We start from the raw sequence: 18,237 nt of genomic DNA, 5'->3' as shown, positions 1-18,237 counted from the left end.
AGGGGGAGCCAGTGGATGTGGTTTATTTGGGCTTCCACATAAGAGGCATGTAAAATTGAAGCGCATGGGATTAGGGATAGTGTGGTGAGATGAATAGAAAACTAGTTGGCAGACGGGAATAAACGGGTCTTGTTCCAAGTGGCAGGCTAGTGGGGTACCGCAGGGATTGGTGCTAAGACCCAGCTATTCAGAACATATGTTTGTGATTTAGATGAGGGAACTAAATGTAATTTCTCCAAATTTGCAGATGATACAAAGTTGGGTGGGCTGTGAGGAGGATGCAGAGATGCTTCAGTGTGATTTGGACAGGCTGAGTGAGTGGCAGATGCAGTATAATGTGGATAAATGTGAGGTTATCCACTTTGGTAGCAAAAACAGGAAGGCAGATGATTATCTGGCCATAAATTGAGAGAGTGCAGTGTGCAATGAAACCTGGGTGTCCTTGTACACCAGTTGCTAAAGGTAAGTATGCAGTTGCAGCAGGAGAAGGTAAATGGGATGTTGGCCTTCATAACGAGAGGATTTGAGTACAGGAGCAGGGATGTCTTGCTGCAGTTGTACAGGGCCTTGGTCAGAGCACACCCTGCAATATTGTGTGCAGCTTTGGTCTCCTTATCTCTTAGTGTAGGGGAGGTTTGCCAGACTGATTCTGGGGATGGCGGGACTGACGTATGAGGAGAGATTGAGTCAGTTAGGGTCATGTTTGCTGGAGTTTAGGAGAGTGAGGGGAGGATGTCGTAGAGTGGTGAACCTGTGGAATCCATGACCACAGGGAGCAGTTGGAGCCAAAACATTGTACGTTTCCAAGAAGGGAGTTAGATCGAGCTCTTGGGGCGAAGGGGAATCGAAGGATATGGGAGCGAAGGCGGGATCCGGCTGCTGAGTTGGATGATCAGCCATGATCATAAAGAATGGCAGAGCAGGCTCGAAGGGCCGAATGGCCTCCTGCTCCTATTTTCTATATTGTTATGTCTCCCTTTTTGATGGTTGCTATTAACTAGTTTTCCCTGTCCTGGTGTGCTCCACACTCCAGCAGGATGACGCAGTGCTGCCGAAAAAAGACCCACATACCAGCGGGAGTTCTCAGGCGTGCAGCCCAGGTGCTGACCTGTTGGGGTATTGGAGTCACTTACACTTCAATGGACCTCAGGCAGCTACCAGGGGTGGCTCGGGACTGGCCTGGGACGTATCCCCTTCACTGCCCGTTGAGGGCGCAGCATTTGCACAATTAACTACGTAGACCTGTCGCTGCTTCTCGGGTGCTTTGGGACGGGCTGTTCGCGTGACGTTGTGTTTTCTTTTCTCTTGCAGTTTAACTACATGCATGAATGTTTTGAGCGTGTTCTGTGTGAGCTGAGATGGAGGAAAGAGGTAAGGGGGGATCAGCGGGGACCTGTGTGTCTGAACAGCATGTCCTCTGCCCTGAGGCTTCTCTGGTCACGTGGTCAGAACGCACAAAGAAAACTTCTCAGCCTTGTGGAAAGCAATTGACACTCGGGCTGCAGACAGCTGTATAACCACGATCTTTATCTGCACTCAGAGGGATTGGATATTCTGGCTGAGACAAAGTCTAGAGTAAATATTGTTTCTGCCTTGGCTGCGAGTCTGATATTCTTTGTACTGAGTGACATTCCTTTGTCCCACTGAACCACCCCTGGGTAATGGGACTTTATAGGAGGCGATCTCTCTCTGTCAATGTTAACTTGACACCAGTACAAAGAAGCCTATCTCTTTGCCTGATCCTATCTGTAGTGACCGCGTGATAACCAAGTGCAGCTTAACAAACTCCTCCGGAAAGTTAGATGCACTTTTTAAGAAGGAACAGTCACCTGTTCATCAATTGATGTCCTGCCTGTCTGTCTGTCTGCCTCCCTTTCTCCAACCCCTCCTACCAAATACTGCCTGACTCTTCCCACCAAACCTATCTCCACTTCGCCCCATCTCTGCCGCACCCTCTGTAATCCCCCCTCGACCCGTCCTCTCCCCTCCCTGGCCCTATTTTTCCATCCCTTCAGTTACTGCAAACATTTTCCCCTCATTTGCTCTCAACTCCTCGTGTTTTTACTCGCTTCTAAACCAGCGCAGTTCCTCCAGTCTAGTGAGTGAAATGTAATCCTCCAAACCTGGAGCTGATCCAGTCTATTCCGTCTCCAAATCCATCCTGCCCTTCCTGTAGTGCGGTGCCCAGAATCAGACACACAACTGCAGCCACGGTTCAGCTAGAGTTTTACACACACTTCCTGGCTTCTGTCCCCTGTCTGTGTTTGCCAGGCCCAGGATTCCAGCCTCCTTATTACCTGCAGTGTTAACCTGTCGGACACACCTGCGATGATTTGTACACAAAGACCTCTCCGGAGGTTTCTGTTCTTATCTCCCAGCAACACACACACACAGCTTCTCCCCTCCTCCCCCCCCCCCCCCCACCCCCCCCGCCACCCACACACACAGCGCCGCCCCCCCGCACCGTCTCTCCTTATTCTCTTCTGCAGAATATATCACATCACACTTTGCGTTTTGAATTTTCTGTCATGTTCCTCCCTTTTCCAGCCACTTGTGTCCTGTTCAAATCTGTGACTGTCTTCCTCACTGTTAGCAGCAAGTTTCCTGTCATCTGTACAATTTGAAATTGTTGCGTTATTAAAAGCAGCAGCGTCTGCGGTACTGATCTGGACAGAGAACTATAAACCTACCTGCAGCAGCTGGAGGTTCGTTCCTGCCCCTTTGCCAGTTTTGTACCCGTGCTGGCACTGACACTTTGCGCTCAGCCTGTTACCTGGTACCTTAACAACACCTTTAGGAAAGTCCATGTTACACCTTCACCACTCTGCTCTCGTTCATTATTCCTGTTCCCACCAAGAAACGCAAATCCCCCGCTCGTTCTGTCCAGGTGGTGTTTGATTTGTTCGTTAAAATCTTCCTCGTTGCTGACATTAAACTCCCTCCCACCCGGGGGACCAACTTCCCGTCCCCTCCTGCATGCCCGGGGCAGACCCTCCCCTCTCCAGCCAACACTACCCCCCCCCAAGACATAGGAGCAGAATTAGGCCACTCGGCCCATCGAGTCTGCTCTGCCATTCAATCATGGCTGATATTTTCCTCATCCCCATTCTCCTGCCTTTTCCCCATAAACCCCTGATCCCTTTATTAATCAAGAACGCATCTATCTCTGTCTTAAAAAGACACTCAGTGAGGCCTCCGCAGCCTTCTGCGGCAAAGAGTTCCACAGATTCACCACTCTCTGGCTGAAGAAATTCTTCCTCATCTCTGTTTTAAAGGATCGTCCCTTTAGCCTGAGGTTGTGCCCTCTGGTTCTAGTTTTTCCTACTAGTGGAAACATCCTCTCCACGTCCACTCTACCCAGGCCTCGCAGTATCCTGTAAGTTTCAATAAGATCCCCCCTCATCCTTCTAAACTCCAACGAGTACAGACCCAGAGTCCTCAACCGTTCCTCATACGACAAGCTCTTCATTCCAGGTATCATTCTTGTGAACCTCCTCTGGACCCTTTCCAAGGCCAGCACATCCTTCCTTAGATTATGGGGCCCAAAACTGCTCACAATACTCCAAATGGGGTCTGACCAGAGCTTTATACAGCCTCAGAAGTACATCCCTGCTCTTGTATTCTAGCCCTCTCAACATGAATGCTAACATTGCATTTGCTTTCCTAACTGCCGACTGAACCTGCACGTTAACCTAAAGAGAATCTTGAACAATGACTCCCAAGTCCCTTTGTGTTTCTGATTTCCTAAGCATTTTCCCATTTAGAAAATAGTCTATACCTCCATTCCTCCTTCCAAAATGCATTACCTCACACTTTTCCACATTGTATTCCATCTGCCACTTCTTTGCCCACTCTCCTAACCTGTCCAAGTCCTTCTGCAGCCCCCGCTGCTTCCTCAATACTACCTGCCCCTCTACATATCTTTGTATCATCTGCAAACTTAGCAACAGTGCTTTCAGTATCATCTGTAAACTGATTCTAAACAGACTGAGTTGTAAAATTACCCCATCTCTGACGATGTCGGTTTTTCCTTTTCAACGGTTTTGAACAACATGTGACGTTCAACCTCTCACTCTGTCTTCCTGCCTCCCCGCTCTCCCTCTCACCCTCTTTCTGTCTTTCCCACAGATGGAGGAAGTTGGCAATGAAGAAGGCAATAGGAATAGCACCAGCCACATGGTACGGACATGGGGAATGGAGGAACGCGTACAAATGCTTTGATATCGCTGGTGAGGCTGGCGTGTGTCCCAGAGTTGTCCAGTTACAGATTTGCCCCCTTAACAGACTTGTCTAAGGCTCTCCGGGAGAGCAAATATCACCCTCGGTGTCACTGGATCAGTCACTCCTCCCTACCGCTCACCAACGTTAACACTGATTTAATCAGTATTCTGGTCACACTGGGTGAAGTCTTCTCACACTGTCCCCTACGGGGGGACGTTTCTCTGTGCTCCTGTCAGCCATTTGGAAATTATTCAGCTGGTAATCGTCTCCGTTTAGGAGATTGGGTTTAAAGTCTGCGTTTAGTTTCTCGAAGGCTTTGAAATCAATGAAACGCCCGGTTCAGTCCAGATTTGAACACACCAACTAATCCAAATCCAATCTCCCTCCTGTTACGTGGGGACCTCGAGTTGTTCGGATTTTTGGATTGGTTGCCGAAACATCCAGTTTTGTTTGTAATGTCCTCCAGTGAAACGACTTCACCGTTCCGACTGCCTAATAGAACTTCCCTGTCGGGCACGGCACCTCGCTGCCCATTGCCCGTCAAACTGCCCCTCGCGATGAGTTGGCATCTCCCGCGGTGAGTGTGGGGAGGAGTCGCTGAGTGTTGACTTTAAGATCTCGTTTGTTTTGAGTTGTGCTGCGCGAGTTTTTGATTCTTGAATGATTCTGCAGAGAATCAAACGCCGTGATGCTGGGCATCGGAGTTCCTGATTCACCCCATTAATATGAATTCTCCTTTGTTTTTTTTTTAACTCTTCTTGCAGAATATTTTTCATGCAGCAGCAGCCAGAGGCCCTCGAGGCTCCCTGTCCTGAGGGGAGACCCTCGAGGCTCCCTGAACCGAGGGGAGACCTCATTCTCTGTAGCATCTCAGCACCTTAAGCATGAAAACTGAAGCAATTGGACCTCTGACATTGGGGGGATGGAAGAGGCACGGAGCAGCCCAAACTTTTCCTCAATGTAGCTGTGACATCAAACGGTTCTTTGATTAGCCCATTCCTCATTTCATCACATCTTTCACTGTTGTAATGTTTCCACTCGTAGCCGCCTCTGTGAGTGACCAAGGAGTGACATGTTTATTGGACAGTGCAGGATGCTGGGACAGAATCTTCCTGACCAGGAGAAGGAACCGCCGTAGCTTGTGGCTGACAGAGAGCAGGAGGCTGGAGCCTGCCCGTGCTGGATTGTCAGCCTGGGGCCAGTGGGTGAAGGGCGGAGGGGGGGGGGGGAGCGAGCACTAGACAGACAGTGCACACTCGTAGCTAATTGCAGAGTATTAACAGGAGTCGAGATCCCTGCTCGTTACTTGGGGAGTTGCGGTCTCCAAGCAGACGGGATATTGCACAGAGCACGTTTTTGGATCCAAGTTCATTTTTGACAATTTAGCCACAGCTGAAAATTCAAGTGGACGTTCTCCCTTTGTTCTGACCGCAGGGTAGTACCGAGTCCAACACTGCATGCTGCACGCGCAGTATTGCAATTCCGGGATGTACAATGGGGACAGGAGACTGGAAGGACCCTACAAAACACAGCCCTTATCATTGTTTGATATTGAAAACTAGCAGAGATGTTTTGTATTGAGAGTGATCGTGCTCAGTTCAGACAGCACGGACTCACATTTAGAAATATATGGGGCTCTGGCATTTTTGGGTTTGTTTTTTTAGCTGAGGGGGTAAGTATTATACCACCCAGTAACTCCATGCTACCGATCTTTCCAAAGCTGCATAGGAAATATCCACTTTTGACACCCGTGTGTGTTGTGGCAGTAAAATGAATTGACGAGGCACAGAAAAATCTTCAGTAGGTGGCCAGATTTGTCATTAACTCTTGAGTTAGTTCACAATATTTTTCTTTTTCCCTGTTCTCTGGGGACTGGTCCAGACCAGTCACTTGGACTGTTAAAATGGTCTATATACACTACTTAGGAAAATATTTCCAATGCCCTTTACGTTGTGCACTGTTTCTGAAATAAGCAGCTACACGACTTGTGACTTACTGCTTAATAACACAGCTATTCTCTGTCATAGCTTAGTCACCAGTCGTCAATGGTGGGTGTCGTGGGGTTTGTCTTCCTCGCTGGCAATGTTGTTGATCCACGCAAAGTTCATCTTGTACTTTAGGAAGCAGGGGATTTAGCTGAAATCATAGCGTGCGAGAAGCCTTTCGGGGTAGTTTTTAAACCAGTCCCCTGGCTACCTTTTTCTGTGTTTGAGGCTTCCTCGAAGTTCACCAACTGGGCGCGTGGGTTGGAGAATGCAAACCAGGCCAGTGTAAGAGAGGAGAGACGGAAGGTGTGACTTTAACTCCGCTTTTATCCCCTTTGCACCGGGGCAGCCTCACAACGTTTGAGGATTTGAGGGGGTCAGTTTGAAAGTGAGCTTTCTGAGCGCGGGGCTCGTAACGAGGTCTGACGCCAGACATGTTGCACTAGGATCTGAAAGTCCTTTCCCAGGTAACCGGGAGACTGCATATTTGTATTGCGTTCAGTGTAGCCTACATAGAGGCAAAAGGAGGACACACTACTTAACAGAGGCTGACTGTGGAGGGGAAGCAATTGTTTTTGTAAAAAGAAATCCTAGTCTTCTCAAAATTACCATGTAATTTCTTGAAAGCATCAGTGTTAAAGCTGCAATGTAATTATTTATAGATACATAATTAAAGGTGGCGACTGGTTTGTGTAAAATGGCTGTCATTGTCATTGAGTCCTTTTACTTCTGTTGTCCCCTCAGAAATGGGGGGGATTGGGGTTCAATAAGATCGCATCTATGAGCCATAATATTCAATGGGGATCCCAGCACACACACGATGGGTTGAAGGGCCTTCCTGCATCGTACCTCCTTCTGTGAGGTTCTTGGAGGCAAAGTGCAGGAGCCTGGAGGGGGAGGCTTTCTCCTTCAGATCTTGCAAAGAAAAATTATTCTTGTTTCATGTTGAAAATCTAGTAAACTGGGGGTGTCCCTTCCAAAAAGAGGCTCATTCCCAACCGAATGGGAAAGAGCGAGGGAAGGGTCGAGGGCTGGGACCGTTTCCGAGGCCTCGTTACCTCTACAATACTCAGCAATGAGAGTTTGAGATCGAGCAGCTTCTCAATGGCAGCCGTGTTGATGGGGCCACTGGGTCAGGGAGAGCTCGACTGATGAGAAGCCTTGAGGGTTAGGCTGGGATTACTTTGAGTTGTCTTAAGCCTAGCATTGCAAGATGATCTCCATTGGACAGGGTGGGTTTTGAAAAATTCATTTGTGGGACATGGCATTGCTGGCTGGCCAGCATTTATTACCCATCCCCAGTTGCCCTTGTTCAGAGGGCAGTTGAGAGTCAACCACATTGCTGTCCAGAGTCACATGTACACCAGATTTCCTTCCCTAAAGGACATTAGTGAACCAGATGGGTTTTTCCGACAATCGACAATGGTTTCATGGTCATCAGTAGATTCTTAATTCCAGATATTTTTTATTGAATTCAAATTCCACCATCCGCTGTGGCGGGATTCGAACCCGGGTCCCCAGAACATCAGCTGAGTTTCTGGATTAATAGTTGAATATTAACACCACTAGGCCATTGCCGCCCCTTGGAATTAGACCAGCAAGTGGGGAGGTACCAGGAGCTAAAGAAAGAGGTTAATATGTCAACTCTACACTTTATTTCCGATCTATCCGAATTGTTAGAGCGCAGAAGGAGACCATTCGGCCCATTGTGTCTACACTGGCTCTCTAAATGAGCATCATCCAGTTGTTTGGGGTTGGAGCATCAAGCTGACTGTGGGTCAGATGCTCAGCGAATACTAAACGGCATCGAGCTTGAAGATGGTAAATTGTCAATGTTCTTCGGGCTTTTAATCATCAGTCTGTTTTGGGATCATTTAGCAGCTTGCACCAATGTCTATGGGCTCAGGGAGGGATTGGACTACAGTATTCGCAGGAGTGTCTGAAATCGCGAATCTTCATCAGCTCCTGGTCAGTATAAAGGGTGCGCTCGTCTCTTAGTGCGTTGTAACTTTGGACTGTGTCCATTCCATTCCCAGTGTCCATGTTCTAATCACTGCCATTTCTCATTTTGGTCAGTGGGCAGCCTGGGGGAGGAGTTTCTGTTATTTGCGGCAATGTAATGTCTGATGTAACATTAATTCTTCTAAATAAATGAAAATGTGCACATTTCTACCACTTTCCCTGATCACTTCTCGACCAAAAGGAATTCCCTTGATTTCTGGCTGATGGTTTGAGTGAAGCAATTTCTAATCCCCGCTATGCAGATCCTGAGAAACACTTCTGGTTATTAACACATCGTCAAGGCTCCGTTACGTATTAGGGCAGAGAGCTAACTCATCGTTTTTGAGAAAGATACTTGTCACAGGTAATGTCTGAATACCAGGATGGTTTGGGGCATTACTGTCAAGGATGGCACAGTGGTTAGCACGGCTACCTCAGTGCCAGGGACCCAGATTCGATTCCCAGCTTGGGTCACTGCGGAGTCTGCATGGAATCTTAACCGTGCTCCGGTTTCCTCCCACAGTCCGAAAGACGTGCTGGTTAGGTGCATTAGCTGTGTTAAATTCTCTCTTGGTGTACCCGAACAGGGGCCGGAATGTGGCAACTAGGGGATTTTCGCAGTAACTTCTTTGCAGTGTTAATGTAAACCTACTTGTGACACTAATAAATGTTTCATATCCCAGTCACAGCCATGCTGTGTCTTTCTGATCCCATGCGCACACATCTTTGTGGAGGTGAAACTATTTGCTGCAACTGAGCTGAAATAGTCTCTAACATTCCAATGCACCAACCGTCCCATCCATTGGCAAACCGTTTAACAGCTCTTAGCGTGGTGGTGCAAGATGATGGGAACTTTAGAGATCTGGGCCCTCCCACCCCCTCAGTGGTTGCAAAGGGAACATGCCTTGGCCAGTTAAAGGAATGCTGTGAGCTGGAAGGCTGCATCTCGAGACAAAAATTGAGGAGGAGGAAAGTTCAATTGGGCACATTGAGCTTCAACCTCCTCCCATCAAGACAGCACAGAATTCTGATTTGTAAATTGGATTGGATAATTCGGGTGAATTAATCCCCGTTCATCTCATCTTTCCAGGATACTCTCAACCCTGTTTCTTTTCATTTGGCCTTCCTTGCAAGGTGAATGGAGTATAATAATAGTGAGGCCGCCTCTGGAGTGCTATGTGGTTCTAGCCTCTGTCCAGAGGGTTCTGCTTGCTTTGGAAGCAGTTCAGGGAGGATTCATTCAGCTGATTTCTGGGTTGAAGGTGCTGTCTCTGGAGGAGAGGTTGAGCTGATTGGGCCCATCCGTACTCATTGGAGTTTAGAATGAGAGGTGATCTTATTGAGACATATAAGACTCTGAGATGGCTGATTGGATAGATGTTGAGAGGATGTCTCCTCCTGCGGGGGAATTTTAACTAGGCACAGTTTCATAGAATCTTCAGTGCAGAAGGAGGCCATTTGGCCCATCGAGTCTGCACTGACCACAATCCAACCCAGGCCCGATCCCTGTAACCCTACATATTTACCCTGCTAATCCCCCTGGCACTAAGGGACAATTTGGCATAGCCAATGAACCTAACCCGCACATCTTTGGAGTGTGGGAGGAAACCGGAGCACCCGGAGGAAACCCACGCAGACACGGGGAGAATGTGCAGACTCCACACACACAGTGACCCAAAGCTGGAATCAAACCCAGGTCCCTGCTGCTGTGAGGCAGTTGTGCTAACCACTTAAAATGAGTTTCCCTTTTAAGATGGCGATGAACTATTTTCTCTCTGGCTCATAGAGCACAGAAAAAGGCCCTTCGGCCCAAGGTCTGTACTGGTCAAAGACAAACCACCTGACTATTCTAATCCCACTTTCCAGCACTTAGCCCTATCTGCCTCGGCATTGCAAGTGCACAAGTCTTTGGAATTCGCTTCCCTCAGAAACTGGAGGTTGGGGTAGTGGATTTTTCAAGGCTGAGTTTTTGATCAGCGAGACAGCAGAGGCCAAAAAGTGGAATTAAAGTCGTCATGAGACCAGCTACGGGCTTATTGACTGGTGGAGTCGGATCTGAATGGCCGGTGGCGGCACAGCGGTTAGCACTGCCGCCTCACAGCGCCAGGGACCTGGGTTCGATTCCCGGCTCGGGTCACTGTGCGGAGTCTGCACATTCTCCCCATGTCTGTGTGGGTTTCCTCCGGGTGCTCCGGTTTCCTCCCACAGTCCGAAAAACATGGTGGTTAGGCGGATTGGCCGTCGTAAATTCTCCCTCAGTGTACCTGAACAGGCGCCGGAGTGTGGCGACTAGGGGATTTTCACAGTAACTTCATTGCAGTGTTAATGTAAACCTACTTGTGACACTCATAAAAATACTTTATTGCCACTCCTAGAATTCAGGCAAAGAATGAGACTGGGATGTTAGCTCTGGTCTGATGGCTGCAAACATCATGTGCTGCTCAGTCCAGCTGTAGCTAAACTCGTGCTCATCTTGTGGAGGTTATTCTGAGTGTGATGTAGACAATTACCTGTCTCATTAATGGTGTTCGGTATACTGATGAGATGAAGTACAGAGGGGTATAAACACTGGGATAGAATTGTTGGGCCGAATGGCCTGTTTCTGTGCTGCAATCTGCTCCCACTTAGCCAGAGACAATGAACATCTACAACCCTCTCACCATATATATATATATATATCTGAATAACTGGGCACATCTAGAGTTCTATACCTGTCCAATCTAACCTTTTACCCCGCAGAACAGATTAGAAACAGCTGGCTGTCAAGAGTAACAATTATTTATAGTCTAGGCATTTTGGTCAATTTACACCGTCCAATTAATTAGAACTTTGTCTCTAACCACCGAAGCTTAAATCGTGATGAATTAGTTGGCCGTGTGCTGCAAATTCTCTCCCACTGTTTGAACTTTTAATCCCTTGCTGCATTTTAATTTATCCAGCTCCGTGGCTAGTTTTCTGATGCACATTTAACAAAAATAACTTCATTTCACGGATAAATGGCCGCACAGTGGTTCGCACTGCTGCCTCACAGCGCCAGGGACCCAGGTTTAATTCCAGCCTCGGGTGACTGTCTGTGTGGAGTTTGCACATTCTCCCCATGGGTGTGCTCCGGTTTCCTCCCACATTCCAAAGATGTGCAGGTTCGATGGCTTGGCCATGCTAAATTGCCCCTTAGTGTCCTAAGATGTGCAGGTTAGATGGATTGGCTGTGGTGAATGTGCGGGGTTACAGGGATGGGGTAGCGGAGAGAGCCTGGGTAAGATGCTCTCTCAGAGTCGGTGCAGGCTCAATGGGCCGAATGGCCTCCTGTACTGCAGGGATTCTATGATCCCCGGGCTCTGATGAAGAATCATCCAGACTCAAAATGTTGGCTCTAATGTTGGAGGTGGCACAGTGGTTAGCACTGCTGCCTCACAGCGCCAAGGGACCCGGGTTTGATTCCCGGCTTGGGTCACTGTCTGTGTGGAGTCTGCACATTCTCCCCGTGTCTGCGTGGGTTTCCTCCGGGTGCTCCGATTTCCTCCCACAGTCCGAAAGACGTGCTGGTTAGGTGCATTGACCCGAACAGGTGCCCAAGTGTGGCGACTAGGGGAATTTCACAGTAACTTCATTGCAGTGTTAACGTAAGCCTACTTGTGACTAATAAATAAACTTTTTAAAAAACTATACTCTTGCCTTAGATGCTGATGTTTTGAATCTCATTATTTTGGCCTCAGTGACTTCATCCAGTTACAAACCCCTTGGGGGCAGGTTTTCCTCCTGCAGTGACTTCATTTAAAGTGGAGCAGCGATTGCTTATTCTAGTCACTAACAACGAAAAGAAGACTTTGCAGCACTCCAGCACCGATTAGTTTATGCATTTTTGTGCAATTGTGTAAATCTAGTCCTTGGTGTCTGGTCGTCTAATGTGGCCAGACAGACCATTTAATCCTCCCTCCCGGATAAAAGTTATTTAAAATTATAATTTATCTTTTTTTTAAAAAGTGGGTTGAGTCTCTGCCGTTTGCACTTGGGGTATTTGGCAGCTTAGAACTGACTTTGAAAACTTTGCATCCTTTCTTTACCGTGTCTGACGTGGGAAGCACTGGCGGATCACCGCACTGATAACTATCCAGTGTGGAGATAGCAGGCTCTGTGCAGCTGTTTGTAATCTTCCCCAAGTGAGAAGCAGTAATAACAGGTTGTAAAACCCCAGCCTACTGACGCTTATGAAAAACAATTAGATTGGGAAAAAACACTGCACGAAGAAGTACAGGTGTTTAAATTCCAGGGGAGTAAGGCAAGGCTGGATGGCCTTTGCTTTAATTCCAGGAGCATTACAGACGAGTTAAGGGCAAGGATTGACGTGGAAATAGCCGTCACAGAGATGTGGTTGGAAGCAGGGGCAGGATTAGCAGCTCAATATTCCGGGACATAGAATCTCCAGGCGAGTCAGGGAAGGGGGCATTGCATTATTGGTTAAGGAGTCTGTTACTGCAGTGAGGAGAGATGATATTTGGAGGGAGGGAGGGGGGGGGGGGGCAGCGAATGTGGGTAGAGTTTAGGAATAAAAAGAGGCAGCCACATTCTAGGTGTTTATTATAGACCCCCAGATAGTCAGCGGGAAATTGAGGAGCAAATCTGTGTACAATTCATGGAGGTGTGTAAAAACAATAGCAATAAGGTCATTACATTCAGTGATTTCAACTTTCCCAACATTAACTGGGATTGACATCGTGTTAAGGGCTTGGATGGAGTGGGTTTCTTGAAATGTGTCCCCGTGAACATTGTAGGCCAATATATAGAGGGTCCAACAAGGGAAGGAGCTGTAACTGGACCTGTTCTGGGGAATGAAGCCAGACAGGTGGTGGGGGAGCATTTCGGTAATAGCGATCACAACATGGTACAATTTAAGCTTGTTATGGACAAAGAACTAGACAAGTAGCAAAAAAAAGTTTTGGATTGGGGGAGAGCGGATTTTAAAATAAGGCAGGATCTGGCCAAGGTAGACTGTGAACAGCTACTTGTGGGGAAATCTGCAGAAGAGCAGGGTGGATAGGTAGCAGCTGTTGAAGGGTCAGTCACGAGGGGACACAAGTTCAAGGTAAGGGGGCAGGAGGTTTGGGGGGGAGGGGTGTTGTGAGGGATAGCTTTTTACCCAGAGGGTGGTAACAGTCTGGAATGCACTGCCTGGGAGGGTGGTAGAGGCGGGATGCCTCGCATCATTTACAAAGTACATGGATGAGAACTTGACACATCATAACATTCAAGGCGTTTACCATTTTTGCCCAAGTGCTGGTAAATGGGATTAGGTAGGTCAGGTGTTTCTCGTGTTGGTACACTCAATGGGCCGAAGGGCCTCTTCTGTGAAGAAAGGACCAACAGAACTCTGATTTTAACAATTCTACCGCACACCTTTCCATTCGCTCCAGTGATGTAGACTTTCTACTGTAGCTAAGCTTGTTTTTCTGCATTGATTTCCATATCCTGGCTGGTTGCAGCATTGAATACACAAGTTAAATGTAAATGAGGGGAGGCTGTGGCAGCAGCTAATTTCATTCTTTTTATGTAGACAGACAGAGATCCCTCTTTCCCTCAGGTAATATGTTTCCAATCTGTCAATTGGGAAGCTTAATAATTTGTTATTTCAAACACTGCCAGTGACTGGGCCTGAACTGCTTCAGCTCAATAATATTGCTTTTGTGATAGAGATTTGTACGTGACGCAAAGGGTTTTGTTTTTAATCTGCTTCCCGCTCTCTGTTTTTCTCCATTTTGGTGAACTGATCTCTCTCTGTGAACAGGCTTGGTAATTGTTCATGCACCTACCCATTCAGTGTTCAGAACATGAGGTTATAATGACTGTTCTATTTGCCTTGTTGCTTGGATTGGAGGGTAAGTTGACTTCTTGTAGAGGCACATTTGAGACAACGAATGTGAAACCCACTCCATCCAAGCCCTTAATACTATGTCGATCCCAGTTAATGTTGGGAAAGTTGAAATCACCTAATATAATTACCTTATTGCTATTATTTTTACACACCTCCGTGAATTGTACACAGATTTGCTCCTCAATTTCCCGCTGGGGCTCTATAATAAATACCTAGCAATGTGGCTGCCTCTTTTTATTCCTAAACTCTACCCACATTCGATGCCCCCTCCAAATATCATCTCTCCTCACTGCAGTAACTGACTCCTTAATAATGCAATGCCCTCTCCCCTGGGGATTCTATGTCCCGGAATGTTGACATTCCATAAGACATAGGAGCAGAATTAGGCCACTCGGCCCTTCGAGTCTGCTCCGCCATTCAATCATGGCTGATATTTTTCTCATCCCCATTCTCCCGCCTTTTCCCCATAACCCCTGATCCCCTTATTAATCAAGAACCTATCTATCTCTGTCTTAAAGACACTCAATGACCTGGCCTCCACAGCCTTCTGCGGCAAAGAGTTCCACAGGTTCACCACTCTCTGGCTGAAGAAATTCCTCCTCATCTCTGTTTTAAAGGATCGTCCCTTTAGCCTGAGGTTGTGCCCTCTGGTTCTAGTTTTTCCTACATCCTCTCCACATCCACTCTATCCAGGCCTTGCAGTATCCTGTAAGTTTCAATAAGATTCCCCCTCATCCTTCTAAACTCTGAGTACAGACCCAGAGTCCTCAACCGTTCCTCATACGACAAGCTCTTCATTCCAGGGATCATTCTTGTGAACCTCCTCTGGACCCTTTCCAAGGCCAGCACATCCTTCCTTAGATATGGAACCCAAAACTGCTCACAATACTCCAAATGAGGTCTGACCAGAGCCTTATACAGCCTCAGAAGTACATCCCTGCTCTTGTATTCTAGCCCTCTCAACATGAATGCTAACATTGCATTTGCCTTCCTAACTGCCGACTGAACCTATATTTTAACCTAAAGAGAATCTTGAACAATGACTCCCAAGTCCCTTTGTGTCTCCGATTTCCTAAGCATTTCCCATTTAGAAGAAAGTCTATGCCTCCATTCCTCCTTCCAAAGTGCATAACCTCACACTTTTCCACATTGTATTCCATCTGCCACTTCTTTGCCCACTCTCCTAACATGTCCAAGTCCTTCTGCAGCCCCTCTGCTTCCTCAATACTACCTGACCCTCTACATATCTTTGTATCATCTGCAAACTTAGCAACAGTTCCTTCCTCCAAATTGTTAATGTATATTGTGTAGAGTTGTGGTCCCAGCACCGACCCCTGAGACACACCACTAGTCACCGGCTGCCATCCTGAAAAAGACCCCTTTATCCCCGCTATCTGCCTTCTGCCACTCAGCCAATCCCCTATTCACGCCAGGATCTTACCTGTAACACCATGGGCACTTAACTTATTTAACAGTCTCCTATGAGGAACCTTGTCAAAAGTCTTCTGGAAATCTAAATAAACCATGTCCACTGGTTCTCCTTTATCTAACTTCCTTGTTACCTCCTCAAAGAACTCTAACAGATTTGTCAGACGTGACCTCCCCTTGACAAAGCCGTGCTGACTCAGTCCTACTTTATCATGCACTTCCAAGTACTCTGCGATCTCATCTTTAATAATGGACTCTAAAATCTTGCCAATGACCGAAGTCAGGTTAACCGGCCTATAATTTCCCGTCTGCTGCCTCCCTCCCTTCTTAAACAGTGGTGTTACATTCGCTACTTTCCAGTCCTCTGGTACGCTCCCCGCCTCTAGTGATTCCTGAAAGATCACCACCAATGCCTCCACAATTTCCTCAGCTATCTCTTTTAGAACCCTGGGGTGTAGTCCATCCGGTCCAGGTGATTTATCCACCTTCAGACCTTTGTTTCCCCAGAACCTTCTCAATGATGGCCACTACACTCACGTGCGTCCCCTGACTCTCCTGGAGCTCTGGCATCCCACTGGTGTCTTCCACCGTGAAGACTGATGCAAAGTAACTATTCAGTTCCTTTGAGGTGAGGGGCCTTGGAACCTCCGCTTTGGAATTGGGGAAACTATGCCTTTGTTTTTTTAGACACTTGCCAAAATTCAAGACTGAATAAATAGTCATTTCGCACCATTGCCAAAAAAAAACTTTAATTCCATTAATCATTGTGAACAGTATTTGAATTTATTGACTTTTTTTGCCATGTGTAAGTTGTAATGAACTGGAGGTGAGGTTTACAGGTGTGTGCACTATTTTACCTGGGCCTCAGTATGAAATGTTTTCTAAAGGTCTCCCTGGTATTTGAGGTGTGTTGGTTACAGTCAGAGTTACGAAACAGTGCAAGGGTTGGTTTTTGCTTCATCGTCTGTCTCCATCCTTACCCACATCCCTGATTTTGTTGCAGCTCTCCTGGCCAAAGTTAACCCTTTGCAAACTTACACCGAACTCTTGCTATCTATATTCTAGCTCGGATCAAAGACCCCATCGTGTGTCATCCCCGTGCATTGGCTCCCACTAATGCTAGTGTTTAACTCTCTCCTTATCCCTGTAACTCTGTGCTTCTCCAGTTTGTGTCTCCGTGTACCCCCGATTCCCTTTGGCCTCCCGTCTGTAGCTGTGCCTTTGGCTGTCTCAGTCCCCCAAAGCTCCGGCATTCCCCTCCTGAACCTCTCCGTCAGGAAGCTCCTTAATAACCCAACTCGGAATTAACTTTTTGTTCGGCCTTCCTAATCTCTCACTAACTTGTGTTAATTAACTGACCGCAGAACAGCTCAGGGCCTCCTACTCCAGAAAAACTCTTGTATCAATACCTGGCGTTGCTGTTGCGGCTCTAACATTCAAAATCTGCAAGTAACTTGATTGCAAATCACACCGGGTACAAACAGATGTGTAAGAAATTGTATCAGGTCGTAGCTCTTTACGCAGAGAGGAACAACATTCGTATTTAGGATTGGTCATTTCATTAAATAATGCTCTTCATTAGCCGTACGGTACACTTGATTGTGCTGGATTTAGCAACTATTCCATTAAGTTTCTTTTTAAAGTATCGATGTTGATCATCCACCAGTTCTACTTTCTACCTCGAGAGCTCAGAAAACGAGCAGCAGGGAACGGATTTGGAATGGACTAAAGGAGAGTTGGATTTGAAAGTCAGTGATGGGGAAAGCCTTGGTTGCCAGAGGTTGTTCCAGGAGATCACACCTGCAGACAGAATAGAGAGTAAACTTGAGTTGTAATGCTACGGGTAAGCTTAGGGAGGGAGCAGCATAATGACCGTCTGAAGAACATTAAACATGACAAGGGTAGGAGTTCATTTAGGATCAAATGCATAATCTGCATTGATTCAAGAACTGGGACAGGGCATTGTGAATTCTCAAACACTCACTTCGCCCCCTGAGCTGGCCGTGCGCAGTGAGTGGAAGAATGTCATCGTTGATGGCGAAGAAGGTTATCAAAAATTACAGGGGGTTCTTGATCAGTTAGAAAAGTGTGTCGAGGATTGGCAAATGGATTTCAATACAGACAAGTGTGAGGTGTTGCATTTTGGAAAGTCAAACCAGGGTAGGACTTATACAGTGAATGGCAGGGCCCTGGGGAGGGTTGAGAAACAGAGAGACCTAGGAGTACAAGTACAAAGTTCATTGAAAGTGGCGTCATAGGTAGACAAGGTGGTGAAGGCAGCATTTAGCACACTGGCCTTCATCAGTCAGAGCATTGACTATAGGAGTTGGGACGTTATGTTACAGTTGTATAAGTCGTTGGTGAGGCCGCACTGGAGTATTGTGCACAGTTTTGGTCACCCTATTATATGAAAGACACAGATAAACTGGAAGGAGTGCAAAGAAGGTTTCTCAGGATGTTGCAAGGACTAGTGGACCTGAGTTAGAGGGAGCGGTTGGCCAGGCTAGGACTTTATTCCTTGGAATGAGGGGTGACCTTATTGAGGTGTATAAAATCATGAGGGGCATCGATAGGATGTACGCACATGGTCTTTTCCCCAGGGAAGGGGAATTGAAAACTAGAGGGCATAGGTTAAAGGTGAGAGGGGAAAGATTTAAAAGGGACCTGAGGGGCAACTTCATGCAGAGGGTGGTGTGGATATGGAATGAGCTGCCAGAGAAAGTGGTTGAGGTA

General features: G+C 47.1%; 2 protein-coding genes across 3 annotated transcripts in view; one reads left to right on the top strand and one right to left on the bottom strand.

Annotated features, from left to right (window-relative positions):
- Positions 1 to 6,908, top strand: part of LOC144480569 (sorting nexin-27-like) — a 125,176-nt gene extending 118,268 nt beyond the window's left edge. Inside the window, exons 11-13 of one of the 2 annotated variants that reach the window (XM_078200166.1) lie at positions 1,312 to 1,371; positions 4,129 to 4,179; positions 4,986 to 6,908. In XM_078200166.1, the coding sequence (XP_078056292.1) occupies positions 1,312 to 1,371; positions 4,129 to 4,179; positions 4,986 to 5,036 (162 nt within the window). In that variant the 3' untranslated portion in view covers positions 5,037 to 6,908. Of the gene's footprint in view, positions 1 to 1,311; positions 1,372 to 4,128; positions 4,230 to 4,985 lie in introns of both variants that reach the window. The other variant, XM_078200167.1, reaches the window with a different exon arrangement.
- A 9,323-nt stretch (positions 6,909 to 16,231) lies between these two features.
- Positions 16,232 to 18,237, bottom strand: part of man2c1 (mannosidase, alpha, class 2C, member 1) — a 125,843-nt gene continuing 123,837 nt past the window's right edge. Inside the window, exon 26 of the mRNA XM_078200175.1 lies at positions 16,232 to 17,304. Coding sequence (XP_078056301.1) covers positions 17,193 to 17,304 — 112 coding nt within the window. The 3' untranslated portion in view covers positions 16,232 to 17,192. The remainder of the gene's footprint in view (positions 17,305 to 18,237) is intronic.

Source organism: Mustelus asterias, chromosome 29 (genome assembly GCF_964213995.1).
Source record: "Mustelus asterias chromosome 29, sMusAst1.hap1.1, whole genome shotgun sequence".
Lineage (NCBI taxonomy): Eukaryota > Metazoa > Chordata > Chondrichthyes > Carcharhiniformes > Triakidae > Mustelus > Mustelus asterias.
This window is presented reverse-complemented; position numbering and strand designations above follow the sequence as displayed.